Here is an 18,946-nt window from a genome sequence, read left to right as displayed (position 1 = left end):
TGTGGAAAGAACCTTTGACTCCCTCGTGTCTTTGGAAGTGCCATTATTTTACCCTACTCTTTCAAGAATGTTCCTTTAACATTTTTTTATGCCTTGCCCTTAAAGGTTCTAATTTGAATTTGTTTTCACCAGTCAGATTTTATCTTTTGAGAGAAGGGAAAGAGAGAGAGACCAGGGTCTCCCAAACCTATCCTACTGACCTCCCAGTTGGGTTTTCAGGTTATCCACAATGAAAATATATGTGACTGGTTTGCATAGTCTAATGTCTTCAGTATATTTGTGTTTCTCATGCATAGTTTCAAGTTTTAGCTTTACTCATATTTGATATACCCTACCAAGAGGTACTTTTTAAAGTGGTTTACAATCAGTAAAATCGATATACATTATCGAAATCTTGAAAACTCTACTGGTTGTGGGAATCTCCAGTATGGGTTTGGAAATCCCTGTTTAAACCGTTAAATTGTCCTCACTTTATGTACAAAGCTGACCAAACAAACAAGTAATTTTGGTGAAAACTAAACAAACCAATTGCTTTTGCTGCCATTTGTTGGCTAGAAAGAGCAACCATATTCTCTCTCCGTTCTCTCTGATTTATATGCTTAAGCCCTAATATTCCCCTGCAGGTGGACAATCAATGTACAGAGCTTGAGCTAGGGGACCTGTCCTGAATTGGCCTTTTGCCCTGTTGTCAGGTTAAAATTTTATGTTCTCATGATGCTACAGTACTGTGTACCTTTTGCATAATTCACATTCCTTAGTGTATTGAGTTGAACTTTTTTTCTTTTACTTCTGAAATAGTGAATGGCACAACAGCGGAGGGCTTGTCCCTGACCACAGAGGAGAGGAAGCAGCTGTCAGAAGAGTGGGTAAAGCAAGCAGTAGGCAAGTAAGTGGCACTCTGGAGATGAAGGAATATGAATAGTTGTACTTGCAGACTCTGTTAGTCACTCTTGCTGAATTTTATCAGAGCTTATTTTTAAATCCATGGACAAGATTAAATCCATTCAGATGAGAGAATCTAATCACAAAAGGAGTGTGTTGCAGTTCTGTTCCAAACATGATTGTTGTTGTTGTTGTTGTTGTTACTTCTGCATTCCCCAGGGCTTTAATGTAGTTTTTATCCTGGGTCTATGAACTACAAATCCATACACCCATGATACTGACAATAGAACTGATAATATTTCATGAAGAAAGCACATCATCACTATATATACCCACATCAAAAGAAATTATACGATGTGATACCTGCCAGTGAGCCTTCTCAGGAGTAGCTCCCACGCTCTGGAATTTACTTCCAGAGGGGCTGCGTATTACTCAAGACTACCTCTACTTCGGGAAGCAGGTGAAAGTCTATTTCTTCTCCCAAGCCATTAATACATAGGTTGACTGACTATACGCTCATTCTGCACCTGGACTAGCTTGCTACACACACTGTAACTTAGATTAGCTCTCATTTCTTGCTTAACTATACAAAGAACTTGCCTTGTATTTAGCTAACCATCAAATTATCCCAGCTGACTCTGTACCATGCATCTTGTTCCCATCATACATCTGTTCTTGGTCTGTCAGCTATATGTTAAGCATATTGTGGAAAATCTTTAGCATCATATCTGTGTTAGTTGAATGTTCTAATGCATGCTTATTAGGTGTACCATTAGTTTTATGCTAACATTGTAAAACTTCAGTGCTGTTAGATGTATATATTTTTGATACTGTTTCACAGTAGTTCTATTATTAGGTTTCAATTTACAGTTTTTAAGTTTACCTTGTATTTTTATTCTTGGTTATTTTACTACTTGTTATGCTGTTAACAAAATTGTAAGTTTTATATTAAACTGTACCTGCTGCACATCGCCTTGGGTAAATCTCTTCATAAAGGTGGTTAATAAATCCCAGTAAATAAATAAAACTGAAACACATGAAATTGCATAATATTTTCTTCTCCACTCTTTCTCCTTCATTGATTGTCTGAGCCATTTTCCTCTCTCCTTAACGTTCAGCCATGAGTTTTTATAGGCAGATAATTCTGTACGTTTAGTGGGTGTTAAATGCTGTCGGTATCTGCCCCATATGTCTTACTTGCACAGCTTATGCTTCCCATACTGACTCCACCCTTCTATTACTGCTCCATGCACTGTGTATGCTGTATGTTACACTCTTTACATTGTTTTCCACATGCATATGGAATGCACTACCGAAGGCCATAAAAACAACACAAGACCTAACCATCTTCCGAAGGCTACTGAAAACGGACCTTTTCAAGAAGGCATACCATAAACATCCATCTTAAATACTATATAATAAAATTATACACGATCTATACAAAACCGAACTTTTATCGAATGACTGCTTAACCTCTTTGCTATTAATGATCAAGTTCTACCACTTCAAACCTAAGGTCGAATAGGGTTATCTCTATAGTCGATGACCTAATGTATATTACAATCCAATTTATTACTCAGGAACTTCTTGCAATACCATAATGTATTCTTCCTTATCATGTACGTCTGCACATGGTATTAATATATACCATGACCTGTTCCATATATATTATGTTCCATGTATGTTACCATGTATGTATGCACATTAACCCAATACCATCTGTAATTCTGTTACCCGGAAATGGCAACCGCCATTACGGCAAACGAAAGCCACATTGAGCGCAAATTGGTGGGAAAATGTGAGATACAAATGCTACAAATAAATAAATAAATAAATATTTTTTTTTCCTCTTCTTGTCCTTTTTGGTACTGCTTTTCTATTCTTGAAGCCATTGACTGAAATACAGACGAAATGTGCTGTCTTCTTTCTGTTGTGCAGGCTGGATCAGGTCATTGTTCATGTGGGCTCGTTATGTCTGAAAGAGGCTGAGGAACTGGTGCGTGTTTTTGTTTGCATTTTTCCCTTTTTGTTTCTCAGTTCCTCTGCTCTTAGTTCACACTGGCTGTTTTTCTGCACAAGAGGGCCATTGAGCTTAGTGGGATTTTTTTTCTGTTTGCTTTTCAGGCTGCACATGCTGCAGAAATCAAAGCTGATGCCATATCTGTCATGGCCCCTTCATTCCTGAAACCTCCCAACAAGGGTATGCTTCTAAATTCAACGTTCAAGCAGTGGTGACTACACATCAGAGCTCCTGTGCAGATATTGCATCAGTACTTATAAAGCTAGCAAGCACACTTGGGTAGAGTCATTGAGGTCAATTTTATAAACAAAAACAAATCTGAGTGTCTCAATATAAGAACCTAAGTTTTCTAGAAATAGGTGACTAGAGTTTAAGACATCTGGGAAAACTTTTGCCCAGAAGTTCTAACTTTTTTTTCCCTTGTCAGCTGTTCATGCTTAATTTCTTACCTTTAGTCCTCTAATCAAAAGATTAAGGCCAAGGCACTGATCAGAACTAGAAGAATGCTAGGGTTCATAGGGGAATGGACTACTAGTAATAAGTTGATCAATTAATGTCTATCTGTAAGGGGCCCAGAATATGTTTTAGGCATTAGTCTGAGATATTCATATACTAAATCTTTAGGGGCCAGGAATCTTTTGCTGCTTTCCCTCTCTCCCCACCCCCAGACAAATCCTATGGCTGTAAGATGTGTTGAGAGAGAGAGAGAAGTCCCACTGAATGAATTCTACTACTGTAGCACAAGAGGCATCCTTCCCCCTACAATTTCAAATGCATATTGTGCCATACTGGTCCTGTGGGTACTTTTATTTTCATCACAGGCATTTTAAAACTTATCCAGCTGCACTGATTTAACATGTTATGTGTCAGGTCTGCCAGCCCCTACTTTGCTCAAATTACTGAAGATAGAAGCATAGAAAAATGTTGGCAGATAAAGACCATATGGCCTATCCAGTCTGCCCATCCATACCATCTACTCTTCCTATCACATGATCCTATGTACTTGTCCCAAGCTCTCTTGAATTCAGATACTGTTTTTGTGTCCACCATTTCCACCTGGAGGCTGTTCCATGAATTTACTGAAGAAGTATTTCTTCAGGTTACTTCTGAGTCAATCCCCTTTCACCTTCATCCTATCAGGCTTATTTTCGAAAGAGAAAGAAGCCCATATTTTGACCCAAATCGGGAGATGGGCGTCCGTTTCCTGTGGGCGCCCAAATCGGTATAATCGAAATCCGATTTTTGGCGTCTTCAACTGCAGTCCATCACAGAGATGAACAAAGATCATGGGGCGTGTCGGAGGCGTGGCAAAGGCGGGACTGGGGCGTGGTTATCGGCCGAGGAGAGATGGGCGTCTTTAGCTGATAATCGAAACAAGAAGGGCGTTTTTGATGAGAATTTGGTCCGCTTTATTTGGAGGAAAGGGGGAGTAGGAGGAGTAGGCTCTTGAACAACACTAGTAGGCGACGTAGATTAGGAACAAATCTACGTCGCCTACTAGTGTTGTTCAAGAGCCTACTCCTCCTACTCCCCCTTTCCTCAGATTCTACTTTTCGTAGGAATTTGTGTACCTCCACCCTTGTGGTGGTTTGGCTTGCTGCGCCACTTTATTTGGACCCTTTTTTTCAGGTCCAAGTCCCAAAAAAGGGCCCAAACTGACCAGATGACCACCAGAGGGAATCGGGGATCACCTCCCCTGACTCCCCCAGTGGTCACTAACCCCCTCCCACCAAAAAGAACCCACTTTACAAACTTTTTTCCCAGCTTGTATGCCAGCCTCAAATGCTGTGCCCACCTCCATTACAGCAGAATGTGTTCTATCCTCTGACAGCCTTTCCCTGGTTCTGATGTGGGTCTCGGGTGAGTGTGACACCTTTTCTGTTAAGGGCACTGCAGAGTCACATCAGCAATGCATTGTGGTGGGTGTAGGGTATTGGGCTCCGTGATTCCACTAGCTTGTGTTAAATGCTCACGATGTTGGTAGTTGGTAGGCTCTACTCCCATGGTGCTTTTGCCTCTGCTTATTGGGTCAGAGTGTGCCCTATTTTGTTTCCGGTAGTCCATGAGGTAGTGGCCATTTGTGTTAAGACACTTTTAGATCCCTTTCATGTGTTAGCTACGTTACAGCACTTAGTTCTTACCTTGAATGTTGCTGAAAGAGGGCATTGTACACCATTCTGCCAGCTCGGACCTACTGCTCATCTCAGTACCAGCGAGACTCGTTGCCAGTGGGGCACAACCTCTGATCTGCAGTTAACTGTGAGTAAACGTGCTTATTCAAATAAAGGACGTTTTCAGCTAGATTAGTCTTCAGGTGTGAACTGCTGTGCCAAGGTTATACACCAGCAACAAGTCCTGTCCCTGGAGGTACTGCAGTGCACTTCAGGCAGGCAGACCCAGGCCCATACCCTCCCCCCCCCCCCCCTCCCCCCCACCTATAACACTTGTGGTAAATGGGAGGCCTCTAAAACCCACTGTACACACACGTAGTTGCCCCCTTCACTCCTAAGAGCTATGGTAGTGTTGTGCATTTGTCCCTCCAATGACCAAATGGCTTGGATTGGGACGTTTCTGAGCTGGGTGTTTTTAGTGTCCATTATCGCTGAAAAAAAAACACCCATCTCAGAAAGGACCAAATCCATGGCATTTATTCCGTCCAAACCATATTTTCAAAACGAAAGATGGACGCCCATCTTTTTCAATAATACGGTTTATCCCGCTTCTTCACATACCCGTTTTCGGATATAGACGCCCATGGAGATGGGCGTTCGCGTTTGATTATGCCCCTCCACGTCTTCTCATTCCAGAGCTTCTGTTCAGTTGAAATGTGCATTTATGCCGCCCGCCACCCACGTAGGTATTTAAATGTCTCTATCATATCACCCCTCTCCCACCTTTCTTCCAAACCATACATATTGAGATCTTTAAGTCTGTCCCCTTACACTTCAACGAAGATCACTGACCGTTTTAGTAGCCATGCTCTGGATCGACTCTATCCTGTTTATATATTTTTAAAAGTGTGGTCTCCAGAATTCTACACAATATTCTAAATGAGGTCTCACCAGAGTCTTATACTATGGTATCTTCACCCCCTTTTTCCTACTGGCCATTTCTCTCCCTATGCACCCAACTATTCTTCTAGCTTTCGCCATTGCCTTTTCTACCTGTTTGGGCACCTTAAGATCATCACACATGATCACACCCAAGTCCCTCTCCTCTTTCAAGCACAAAAGTTCTTTACCCCCTAAACTGTACTGTTCCTTTAGGTTTTTGCAGCCCAAATGTACCAAATTCCAGACCATTCCTCCTAGCTTCACTAAGTCCTTCCACATTTTATCCACACCATCAGGGGTGTCTACTCCTATTGTAGATTTTGGTATCATCCGCAAAGAGGCAAACCTTACCAGACAGCCTGTCAGCAATATCACTTACAAAAATGTTAAAAAGAACTGGCCTGAGAACCGAACCTTGCGGCACACTACTGGCTATTTCCTTGTCATCAAGCAGATGCAGCCATTACATATGGGTTGTGTCCATCAACCAGCAGAGGGAGATAGAGAGCACACTTTTTCAGTGCCTCATACCAGCTTGCTCCACTGCCTCTCTTCAGTATTCTCTATGTCCCCTAGCAGAGTGGCTGCAGCTTCTTCGAGCTCCATCTAAAATCTGCCTGGAGGTTGCTCCTGTGCTTTCGCCAGTTGTTAGCAGGGGTGTTGGAGGCTATAGCAGCTTCACTTTAAAGGCACATAGGTTCGCCCTTTCCCTGCCTTACCCATACCTCCGTGGATGTGGACACATTGCTTAGCTTTCCCTGTCCTTCCCCACCAACAGTGGATGCAGGCACATAGGTTCGCCCTTTCCCTGCCTTTCCCACTCACCTGAGCCTCTGGAGTTCTATTTACCTCTGCTTTCCTCACAGCGTTAAAAAAAAAAAAAAGGAACAGAGGTTTTTCCTTGCCTTTTTCTGTGGCACCAGAGCTGTGATACTCGGTCCAGTGAGGTAAGAGTGTTTTCTGACTCCTCCGGGGTGGGCCCGCGATCGGGGCGATTTGGCGCGAACCGCCATTTTGAATTTTACCGCTGTTTTCGGTGATGGCTGCGGAGACAGTAAAGCGCTGTTCCAAGTGTGGCAAGCGCAGATCAGCAGCGGGGCTCTGTAAATCGTGCTGTACAGACGTTAGAGCCGGCCCGAGCATGGCGAGCAACGATTCTTCACGCTCTGAGCTGGCAGCGGACGCCATTTTGAATTTACCACATGGCGCGACCTCCGCTCAGACGGAGAGTCCTGAGCCCGGGGGGAGGCCTTGGAGTGAGGCTGATATGAGAGCTACTAGCCCCGGCAGAGATCCGGGTGCCCAGGGTGAGTTTTTCTCCCCTGATTTTGTCTTATTAATGCATAAAGCATACATGCTTAAAAGAGCTCTCCCACAAAGCCCTGCAGGGGCCTCTTCTAATGCCCCCCCCCCCCCCCCCCCGGTGGATTCTAACCTGGGTATGCCCTCTGAGGCGTTATTCCATGATAATTGGCAGAATATGAAGCGCAGAAGGGCTCTTTCCCCTTCAGAGAGTGCTGCACCTTCATTCCACCCCCCCTCCCCCCCCCCCCCCCCCCCCCCCCGTGGTCGGGCTGCGAGGATTCGGAGGACTCTGGCAGGCCTTCATGGTCTGAGGAGCCAGAGTCTGGTGCAGAAGTGACTCAGGATCTGGATGATCCCTCCGCGGTGAGGATTTTCCACCGTGATGAGCTGCCAGCGCTTATTTCTGATGCCCTGCAGGCTCTCTCTGTTGAGGACCCTGCCAGTGGCACAGCCTCCTCTGTGAATCCTAGGATGGCTAGTACCAAAAACCCTGCTCGAGCCTTTCCTTTGCATGACTCCATCCAAGAGCTTATTTCGGCTCAATGGGCTGACCCCGAGGGACCTTTGAAAGTTTCCAGGGCTATGGGGCAATTATACCCTCTGAGTGAGGAGCATATGGCTCGCTTTGCTATGCCTAAAGTGGATGCCCTAGTCACAGCTGTGACAAAGAGAACTACCCTCCCTGTTGAAGGAGATGTTGCCCTGAAGGATATTCAAGACCGTAGACTGGAATCAGCACTTAAACGGTCATTTGAAATTGCAGGTCTCACTATTCGGGCGTCTACATGCAGTTGTTATGCTGCTAGAGCCTGCCTGGCTTGGTTGCAACAGGCAGTGGAACAGCCCGGTGATGGAGCGGAGCCCTTTTCAGATGTGGCTCCGCTGATGGAGTCGGCCTTGTCCTTTCTTGCTGACGCCCTTTATGATATTGTCAGAGCTTCGGCTAAACACATGGCAGTAGCAGTGGCGGCTCGCCGTCTTCTTTGGCTACGGCATTGGGCGGCGGACATGGCCTCTAAGCAAAGGTTGGTGAAGTTGCCCTTTCAAGGCCTTCTCCTGTTTGGTGAGGAGTTGGAGAAAATTGTGAAGGGCCTGGGTGAGGCTAAACCCCAGCACTTGCCCGAAGATAGGCCTTGGCCTTCCTCTAAGGGTGCGGCGGTCCACTCCTCTTACAGACCTCGCTTCCGTGAAGCTCGAAGGTACCGCCCGGGGCGTTCTGCTGGGTTCACTTCTCGTGCCCGTTTTCAGCAGAGGAACTCCTTTCGCTCGGACAAACGTTCCGCAGCCACTGGCTCAAGGCCTGGAGTTCAGGGGCGACCCTCTCAATGATGGTGTGCCGGCCCTCTCCTCGAGTCCTGTCATCGGAGGACGTCTTTCCCTCTTTGCCGAGGAGTGGGCCAACATTTCCTCAGATCAGTGGGTCTTGGACCTGATCAGAGATGGTTTCAGAATAGAATTCGATGCCCCTGTAAGAGACGTGTTTGTGGAGTCCCGATGCGGTTCTGCCGCCAAACGGGCGGCGGTAGAGGAGACTTTGCAAGTTCTGATTCAGATAGGGGCCGTGTCCACGGTACCTCCCGCCGAACACGGCTGCGGCCGCTACTCCATCTACCTTGTGGTGCCGCGAAAAGGAGGGTCTTTTTGCCCTATTCTGGACTTAAAAGAATTAAACAAGTCCCTGAGAGTGCGGCATTTTCACATGGAAACCCTGCGCTCCGTCATTGCGGCGGTACAGCCAGGAGAGTTTCTCACGTCTCTGGACCTGAAAGAAGCTTACTTGCACATACCAATTTGGTCCCCGCACCAGAAGTTTCTGAGGTTTGCAGTGATGGGAAAGCATTTCCAGTTCCGGGCCTTGCCTTTTGGCCTCACCACAGCTCCCCGCACCTTTTCGAAGGTTATGGTGGTAGTAGCTGCCTTTCTAAGGCGAGAGGGTATTCAGGTTCACCTGTACCTGGACGACTGGCTCATTCGAGCAAACTCTGCTGCAGAGAGTCAGAATGTAACAGCCAGAGTGGTCTCAGTACTTCAATCTCTGGGTTGGGTCGTCAATTTGGCCAAAGGTCACCTGACCCCCTCGCAGTCTCTAGAATATTTGGGGGCCAGGTTCGACACAGCCTCGGGGTATGTGTACCTACCCGAGCAAAGGCGGTGCAAGCTTCAGAATCAGGTCCGTCTGCTCCTGAGGATGCCCCGCCCGCGAGCTTGGGACATTGTCCAGCTGCTTGGATCGATGATGGCCACCATGGAACTGGTGCCCTGGGCGAGAGCGCACCTGAGACCTCTACAGTATGCTCTACTCCAAAGATGGTCTCCAGTATCTCAGGATTATCAATGCAGACTCTCTTGGCTCCCTGCGGCCCGACTCAGTTTGGAGTGGTGGCTCTCAGACAGCATGCTGCGGCGAGGAATGCCGCTGGCCCTCCCTGATTGGTGCCTAGTGGTGACAGATGCCAGCCTGAAAGGCTGGGGCGCACATTGCAAGGGGAAGCATGCCCAGGCTCTATGGACACCCGAGGAGTCAGAGTGGTCCATCAACCGCCTAGAGTTGAAAGCGGTGTTTCAGGCGTTTCTGGCTTTTCAAGCGACCCTGGAAGGATTGGCTGTCAGAGTGATGTCGGACAACATGACAGCAGTGGCCTACATAAATCGTCAAGGCGGCACTCAGTGCAGAGCTCTAGCCGCGCAGGCCGAACAAATTTGCCACTGGGCCGAGCTGCATCTACAGTTTCTGTCGGCAGCTCACATTGCAGGTCAGAGCAACGTGCAAGCCGATTATCTAAGCAGGCATCAGATCGATCCAGCGGAGTGGGGACTTGCAGACGAAGCATGCCAAGTAGGGCAAGCCCGTGATGGATCTAATGGCGACAAGCATCAATGCCAAAGTCCTGTGCTTTTTCAGCAGACGGAGAGATCCTCGCTCGGCGGGGTTGGATGCCTTGGCTCAACCCTGGCCTCTGGGCCTACTGTATGTGCTCCCTCCGTGGCCCTTGTTAGGGCGAGTGCTCCTGCGGATTCGGCTGCATCCAGGAGAAGTGGTTCTCGTCGCCCCGGATTGGCCCAGGAGGCCTTGGTATGCGGACCTCCGACAGATGCTCGTAGAGGATCCCCTTCAGTTACCTCTGGTTCCCAACCTGTTGTCACAGGGTCCGGTGACCATGGAGGACGCCGGCCGATTTGGTCTTATGGCCTGATGATTGAGAGAGCGCAATTGAGAGACAAAGGCTATTCCAATAAAGTAATTACCACTCTCCTGCAAGCCTGTAAGCGTTCCACTTCCGTGGCTTATGCCAGGATTTGGTGCCAGTTTGAAGTCTGGTGTGCTTCCAAAGAGATCACACTCCTGCGGGCTCCTGTCTCGCCGATTCTGGACTTTTTGCAGGATGGTGTACAAAAAGGCTTGGCCTATAATTCCCTGCGGGTGCAAGTGGCAGCGTTGGCCTCCCTGCGTGGCAAGGTTGAAGGAGTGTCTTTAGCTGCTCATCCAGATGTGGCACGGTTTCTTAGAGGGGTGCTTCGTCTCCGTCCTCCCGTGCGTGCACCTTGTCCAGCTTGGAACCTGGGGCTAGTGCTGAAAGCCCTTAAGGGTGCTCCCTTTGAACCGTTTCGGCGTGCTTCAGAGACAGATTTGACACTGAAGGCCATCTTTTTAGTGGCTATTACTTCGGCGAGACGGGTGTCAGAGCTCCAGGCGCTGTCCTGTACAGACCCTTTTCTGCAATTTTCAGAGTTCGGGGTCACGGTTTGGACCGTGCCTTCCTTCTTGCCTAAGGTGGTTTCAGTGTTTCACCTAAACCAACCTATTTTCTTGCCCTCCTTTGTCAAGGAGGAGTTTCCAGAATCTTTTGGGCAATTGCACCTGTTGGACGTGCGCAGGACTCTGCTGCAGTATCTGCGAGTTACTAACTCTTTCAGGACCTCTGATCATCTGTTTGTTTTGCCATCAGGTCCTCGCAGAGGGTCTCCAGCGTCTAAAGCCACTATTGCCCGCTGGCTCAAAGAATCTATCTTTTCAGCTTATTTGCTTGCCGGCCGGCCTCCGCCTGATGCCTTTAAGGCGCATTCCACTAGAGGAATTTCCTCTTCTTGGGCTGAAACTGGAGCACTCTCTCTTCAAGAGATTTGTAGTGCAGCAACATGGGCTTCTAAGCTCTTTTGCCCGACATTACAGGCTGGATGTGGCTGCCAGGAGGGACGCACATTTTGGAGCGCAAGTGCTGGCGCGTGGTGTGGCTTGTTCCCACCCTATCTAGGGATTGCTTTGATACATCCCATCTGTAATGGCTGCATCTGCTTGATGACAAGGAAGGGAAAATTTGGTTCTTACCGTGATAATTTTCTTTCCTTTAGTCATAGCAGATGCAGCCATGATCCCTCCCTGTCTGATTGCTATCTGCTGTAAATCTATTTCAGGTTCTGTTGATGTTTCCTGGAGATTCCGTCCTTGGGAGAAAGTCGGAAAACAGTCTTCAGGATTCTTGTTCAATTAAAGGAAGATGACTTAATTCCCTCCAGTTTCATGTTTTGGAGGATGAGTTTATTCCCTCCGGGCAGATGAGTTTATTCCTTCCAGTTATGTCTCAGTGGAGGATGAGTTTATGCCCTCCGGGAGGAGGTTTCTTTCCCTCCATTCTGAGTTAATGCCCTTTGTTGTAGGGCCATCATTCGCTGTGAGGAAAGCTCATGTTATTCCCATTGTGGTTTGCCATACTGCTTTGGAAGCTTCAAATACTGAAGAGAGGCAGTGGAGCAAGCTGGTATGAGGCACTGAAAAAGTGTGCTGTCTATCTCCCTCTGCTGGTTGATGGACACAACCCATCTGTAATGGCTGCATCTGCTATGACTAAAGGAAAGAAAATTATCACGGTAAGAACCTAATTTTCCCATCCTTTTCTTCAGAACGAGTACCGTTTACCACAACCCTCTCAGGCTCATTTTCAAAAGAGATAGACATCCAAAAAGTGACATAAGTCAGCATTTGGACGTTTATCTCACAGAAACATCCAAATCAGTATTATCAAAACCTCTTTTTGGACGTCTTTCTCTTAAGTCCGTCAGAAGGACGTCCAAATCTCAAGTGGGCATGCTAGGGGTGTGTTCAAGGCGGGACTTGTGCGTTCCTAAGACATGGATGTCTTTCAGCAATAATGGAACAAAACAAAGACATCCAAGACTAAAACTTAGACGTTTTGAGCTAGACCTGTTTTTATAACGAATAGCTGCAATGGGAATTGAACCCACTTCCCTAGGATCAAAGTCTGCTGTACTAACCACTAGGCTACTCCTCTACTCTACATGAGAGGTGCCCGAAATGACCAGACGACCACTGGAGGGACTCCCAAATCACAAACATTTTTCCAAACAGCACTTTCAAAAGGAAAAGATGGACTTTTTTTGTAGAAAATGACCTTTGCTGTTCTGATTTTGGACGTTTTACAAAAAACATCCACATTGTAGTATCCAAAAATGTCCCTTGTACATTTGACTTGCCCAAAGTCACAAGGAGCAGTAATGGGAGTTGAACCCATGTTGCCAGGGTCAAAGCCCACTGCACTAACCATTAAGCCACTCCTGCTCTGTTTTGTCCATCTTGCATTTGGACGTCTTTTCGAAAATGGACCAAAACAAAGGCCGTCCAAATCACAAAGACGTCCAAATCACAGGACATCCATAGCATTTTCAAACACAAAAGATAGATGTCCATCTTTTTCGAAAATGACCTTCTTTCCTGTTTGGAATTTGGGCATCTTTGAAAAACATCCAAATTCTGATTTAGACGTTCCTTTCGAAAATGCCCCTTCATGTCACCTTCCACTCAACCAGTTTCTAACCCAGTCATTTACTTTAAGGCCTATACCAAGTGCACTCAGTTTTAGTTGTCTATGCTGACCCATGTCAAAGGCATTGCTAAAATCTAAATACACCACATCTAGTACTCTCCCTCAATCCAGCTCTCTTGTCACCTAGTAAAAAAAATTAATCAGATTTTTCTGACAAGGCCTTCCTCTAGTGAAATAATGTTGCTTTGGGTCTTGTAATCCATTGGATTCCAAAAATGTTACTGTTCACTGTTTGTAAAAGTGTTTCCCATTTACTTACCACAGAAGTCAAACGTACCAGCCTGTAGTTCCCAACATCTTCCTTACTTTCTCTTTTGTGGTGAGAGACTACATCTGCTCTTCTCCAGTCCTCCAGGACCACTTCCAACTCTAGAGAATCATTGAAAAGGTCAGCCAGTGGAACCACTAGAACTTCAGATATATGCCATCCAATTCACGCGTGTACACGAGCACAGGCCATTTTTCAGCGCAGCTTAGTAAAAGGACGCCTGTGAGAGCTGCAAATTTGGAAAGAAGAAAACTCGCTTTGCAGAATTTTTGCATAGAATGAGCAATTTCTACTTGACAAACAGATTGACCCTTCAGCAGAGCAAATTGAAGTGGGTGAAAATCAGGTGGCAAAAATAATGGATATGGCAGCAGCAAATATGATCTCATGAGATAGTTGCAGCTCTTCTAAATATTGGAGAGGGTATTCCTGAGGAGAACTGAAAAAAAAATGCTCAGTGGTTATCACTTGGCCTTTCTCTCACACCAAGACTCAAACTTTGAGGTATAATGAACACAGCATTTAGTGGGGGAAGGTCTGTTAATTTTTTTGTTTTTGTGGGTTTTTTTTAAAGGAAGCAAATTTGGTTCGTCTTGACTAAATCCGTGTTGTCTGTTTCCCATTAAGCAATGTTTAAAAAAGTTTTGCACAGCTTCCTAAAGGAAAAGTCCATAGACCATTATTAAAATGGACTTGGGGAAAACCCACTGCTTATTTCTGGGATAAGCAGCATAAAATGTTTTGTACTTTTTGGGGATCTTGCCAGGTATTTGTAACCTGGATTGGCCACTGTTGGAATCAGGATGCTGGGCTTGATGGACCTTTGGCTGTCCCAGTATGGCAATACTTACGTTTGTCTGTGTTCAGAAATTTTGTTCTTTGTAATAGTTTCTACCATTTTGAATGGCACTGATATAAGACTTGCCTGTCTGTAGTTTCCAATCTAATGCCAGTTTTGAAAAACTTCAAGTACCAAGGACAATTTGAATGAAGGGTACAGATTACTAATAGTAGATCTGAAATTTCATTTTTTTAGTTTTTATTACTCTGCAGTGTATGCAATCAGCTCAGGTGATTTAGAGGGGCATAATCGAACGCGAACGCCCATCTCCATGGGCGTCTATGTCTGAAAACGGGTATGTGAAGAGGCGGGACAGACTGTATTATCAAAAAAGATGGGCGTCCATCTTTTGTTTTGAAAATACGGTTTGGACAGACCAAATGCGTGGATTTAGTCCTTTCTGAGATGGGCGTTTTGTTTTTTTAGCGATGATGGAAACTAAAAACGCCCAGCTCAGAAACGTCCTAATCCAAGCCATTTGGTCGTGGGAGGGACAAATGTACAACACTACCATAGCTCTTAGGGGTGAAGGGGGCAACTACATGTGGGTACAGTGGGTTTTAGAGGCCTCCCATTTACCACCACAAGTGGTACAGGTGAGGGGGGGGGGTATGGGCCTGGGTCTGCCTGTCTGAAGTGCACTGCAGTACCCACTAAAGGTGCTCCAGGGACAGGACTTGTTGCTGCTGTATAACCTTGGCACAGCAGTTCACACCTGAAGACTAATCTCGCTGAAAACGTCCTTTATTTGAATAAGCACATTTACTCACAGTTAACTGCAGATCAGAGGTTGTGCCCCACTGGCAACGAGTCTCGCTGGTACTGAGATGAGCAGTAGGTCCGAGCTGGCAGAATGGTATACAATGCCCTCTTTCAGCAACATTCAAGGTAAGAACTAAGTGCTGTAACGTGGCTAACACGTGAAAGGGATCTAAAAGTGTCTTACACAAATGGCCACTACCTCATGGACTACCGGAAACAAAACAGGGCACACTCTGACCCAGTAAGCAGAGGGAAAAGCACCAACTACCAACATCGTGAGCATTTAACACAAGCTAGTGGAATCACAGAGCCCAATACCCTACACCCACCACAATGCATTGCTGATGTGACTCTGCAGTGCCCTTAACAGAAAAGGTGTCACACTCACCCGAGACCCACATCAGAACCAGGGAAAGGCTGTCAGAGGACAGAACACATTCTGCTGTCAAGGAGGTGGGTACGGCATTTGAGGCTGGCATACAGGCTGGGAGAAAAAGTTTGTAAAGTGGGGTTTTTTTTGTGGGAGGGGGTTAGTGACCACTGGGGGAGTCAGGGGAGGTGATCCCCGATTCCCTCTGGTGGTCATCTGGTCAGTTTGGGCCCTTTTTTGGGACTTGGACCTGAAAAAAAGGGTCCAAATAAAGTGGACCAAATTCTCGTCAAAAACGCCCTTCTTGTTTCGATTATCAGCTAAAGACGCCCATCTCTCCTCGGCCGATAACCACGCCCCAGTCCCGCCTTCGCCATGCCTCCGACATGCCCCCGTGATCTTTGTTCGTCTCCGTGACGGACTGCAGTTGAGGATGCCAAAAATCGGGTTCCAATTATACCGATTTGGGCGCCCACGGGAAACGGACTCCCATCTCCCGATTTGGGTCGAAATATGGGCGTCTTTCTCTTTCGAAAATAAGCTGGTTACTACTACTACTACTTAACATTTCTACAGCGCTACTGTTCTTAACTTATTGATTTGGCTTATTACACCTTCAGGCTAAACAGAAACTTGTGAAATGGGGAAAGGGAAAACTCTGAAACATAGTATTGGTGCTTTCATAGATTCAGAGCAAGATCTTATTGAGGGTGAGACAATATGGATGGTTGAACAGAACTATTTGTTAGCTGTACCAGTGCTCAATTAATGTGCATGTGCTAAGCAACAGCTAGCAATATAAAGCAGTAATAAACAGTTGAAACAGTGTAGTCTTCTGAATCAAGTCAATTTAGTAAAAATATCACAGTAGTGTAGTGGTACTTCTCTTGTAAAATGGATGTTCCTTAGGGTAAGAAGTGGTCCTTGAGATCAGTGGCGTAGCCAGACAACCAATTTTGGGTGGGCCTGAGCACAAAGTGGGTGGGCACAAAATTTTCTCTCTCCCCCAGCACTTCCCAACTCAAAATATAAATACTTTAGCTGATGAGGAACCCCAATCTCCGTCAGCTGGGGACTTCCACCAGAGATGGCCAGAACTCCTTCCCGCCTAGCCCAGCAGGCAATAGCAACTCCTCGAGCCACTGATGCCAGCACCCCATAACTGCTTAGTTGTCAGTGGCTCCAGGATGCTGCCCCCATCTGCCAAGCTCGGCGGAAGGCAGCTCCAGCCAGCCCCGGAAGAGATCCCCAGCTGGCAAGGCTTGGGGATCCTCACTAGCCACAGTAAGGTTCAGGGCTGCTGTTAACCATGCTGGTGACCAGGGCAGAATAAAGAAGCCCCTCTCCCAATTCCCTCTCCTCTCCAATCTCTTCACCTGCCATTACAGTCACACTGACAGACCCTCACAAATTACAGAACAAGGGATCACAAATTAGAAATAAAAATATGTAGACAAAATTGAACTGGGAACCCTCAGCATGCACTGCAACACTGGCGAAAAAAACAAAAGCGCATTTCCTTTTCTACTTAACACAATAAAAAGACATCCACTATGCACATTTTCCAAAGCTAACATTCCATTTAAAACATTCAAAATAAAATGATTTTTCTACCTTTATTGTCTGGACATTTTATTTTTCCATCATGTTGGTTCCAATTTCTCTTTCCCGCTTTCCTGTCTGTCTTCTGCTAATTCTTCAAGCGGCTGTCCATTTGTCTTTTTTCTCCTGTCATTTCATTTCCTCACTACACCTGCCTCTGAAATATTGATCTTTCCATTTTAGCTCTTTCCTTTCTTTCTTTTTTCTTTTCTGCCTCTGTACACTCAAATTTCATCCTCTTTCTAAATCTTTTCCTTCTTTTAACTTTTCAGATATCTATCACATTTCCATTTCCTTTCACCCACTAGCTCTCCCATTCCCCATCTCTCTCCTTCCCAGCCTATCATTCCTTTCCATCTTCAATCTATGCACCATTACCATATTTCTACCCCTGTAATCACTGTTCTCTCATTTATTTCCTTGTCATCTCCACTCCCTGGGCCTCTCCACCATGCTTTCCACCATTCCCAGTGTCTCCCTCCCTCCACCCTTCCAGCCCAGCATCTGTTCCCTCTTTCTCCCATCCTCACCCTCTAGCCTGATATCTCCCTATCCCTTTTACCTCCCACCACCAGCATCTTCCTGTCCCATCTCTCTCCCCTCCCCCATTGTTCAGTATTTTTCCCTTTCTCTTCCCTACCATCAATTGTCCATCTTCTCTCCCTGGATCCATTTTCCCTCTTTCTGCCCTCCCCCGCTTGTGCATCTCTCCTTTCCTCTCCTCCACCTTCATGTCCAACTTTTCTCCCTCTCCCTGCCTTGAGCCCCTAGTCTAACATCGTCCTTCCTTCCCCTCACCTCAATGCCATGTTCAACATTTCCCCTCTCATCTCTCCCTCCTTTCCTTCCACTTCCATGTCCAACACTTTTTTTTCTCTCAGGTCCTTTACCACTCTGCAGCCTTTCTCTCCCTCTCCCCACCCCACCCCACCCCACCCATATCCAACAATTCACCCACTCTTTCCCCTTGCAGCATCTCTCCATTCTTCCACTCCACCTAGCACTACTCTGTCTCACTCCCTCACCCCAACAGTGCTCCTGTCTTTCCCTCTCTCCTTGACCCCTCAAGCCACCTGCCAGCATGCTGCACCTTTTTCCCCTCTCCCCCCAGCCACCCGCTGACTGACATGCTGCAGCTGCACCTTTTCGCCGTCATTGTTGTTCTCTCCCACCTCCAAGCACCCGCCGGCGTGCCGCAGGCCCTACCTCCCCTTCCATCCCCACCGGACATCTGCAACGGAGCTGCCGCTACACAACTGCTTCCTTCCAGCCGGCCTCACCTTTTCCGATACTCTACTCTTCTTTCTGAAGAGGCGGGGCCAGCGCAGAGGAAGCAGTCATAGCAGCGTGCGGACGGTCCTGGCGCAGCTCAGCGAAGCTAACACCACTGACAGGGATGACCAATGACAGGGGAGGGAGCAAGCCGACCGGGAGGGAACAAAACCTGCGACGCGACACAGGTGGCTGGGAGGGAAAGCTGAACTCACGCTTTTTCGTTGGCTGAGTTGCACCGTTGCTGAGTGGGCCCGAGCCCAAAGTGGATGGGCCCAGGCCCACCCGTGGCTACTCCCCTGCTTGAGACACTGTGCCCTTGTGGGTCCTTTATGTAGAATTTTGCTGCCCTACAGTTTTTTGTTCATTGTCCAGGAACTCCTCACTTCTGTCTCACTGTGTTGTGTTTGCATGAAATGCTGAGCTTTTTCTCTTGCAGATGCACTAATCTCTTTCTTACGTGAAGTGGCTGCAGCTGCACCCAGTGTTCCATTTTACTATTATCATATCCCAAAGCTAACTGGGATTACAGGTAGGTATAATGACATCTCAAAGTATGAACCCATCATAGCACTAAAAACTGTTTGAAAAAAGAGAAATAGCCATACTATTCAAGTTATTCCACTAATATTTGACTAGTGCTTTTGAGATGGGCACCTGTAGGGAGTTTACAAATTTATAGCTAGAAGCAAAGCTATAAACTGGGTGGCTTTGTTAAAAAGGGGGTTGAA

At 46.6% G+C, this 18,946-nt stretch overlaps 1 protein-coding gene across 5 annotated transcripts in view; it reads left to right on the top strand.

Moving 5' to 3' along the window:
- Nucleotides 1–18,946, top strand: part of NPL (N-acetylneuraminate pyruvate lyase) — a 79,327-nt gene that overhangs the window by 35,522 nt on the left and 24,859 nt on the right. For all 5 annotated transcript variants that reach the window (XM_030205917.1, XM_030205916.1, XM_030205915.1 and 2 more), the window contains exons 4-7: nt 799–886; nt 2,821–2,878; nt 3,007–3,082; nt 18,655–18,747. In XM_030205917.1, coding sequence (XP_030061777.1) covers nt 799–886; nt 2,821–2,878; nt 3,007–3,082; nt 18,655–18,747 — 315 coding nt within the window. The remainder of the gene's footprint in view (nt 1–798; nt 887–2,820; nt 2,879–3,006; nt 3,083–18,654; nt 18,748–18,946) is intronic.

Source organism: Microcaecilia unicolor, chromosome 6, assembly GCF_901765095.1.
Source record: "Microcaecilia unicolor chromosome 6, aMicUni1.1, whole genome shotgun sequence".
NCBI lineage: Eukaryota > Metazoa > Chordata > Amphibia > Gymnophiona > Siphonopidae > Microcaecilia > Microcaecilia unicolor.
Note: the sequence above shows the minus strand (reverse complement) of the source record. Positions and strands in the feature narration are given on the sequence as shown.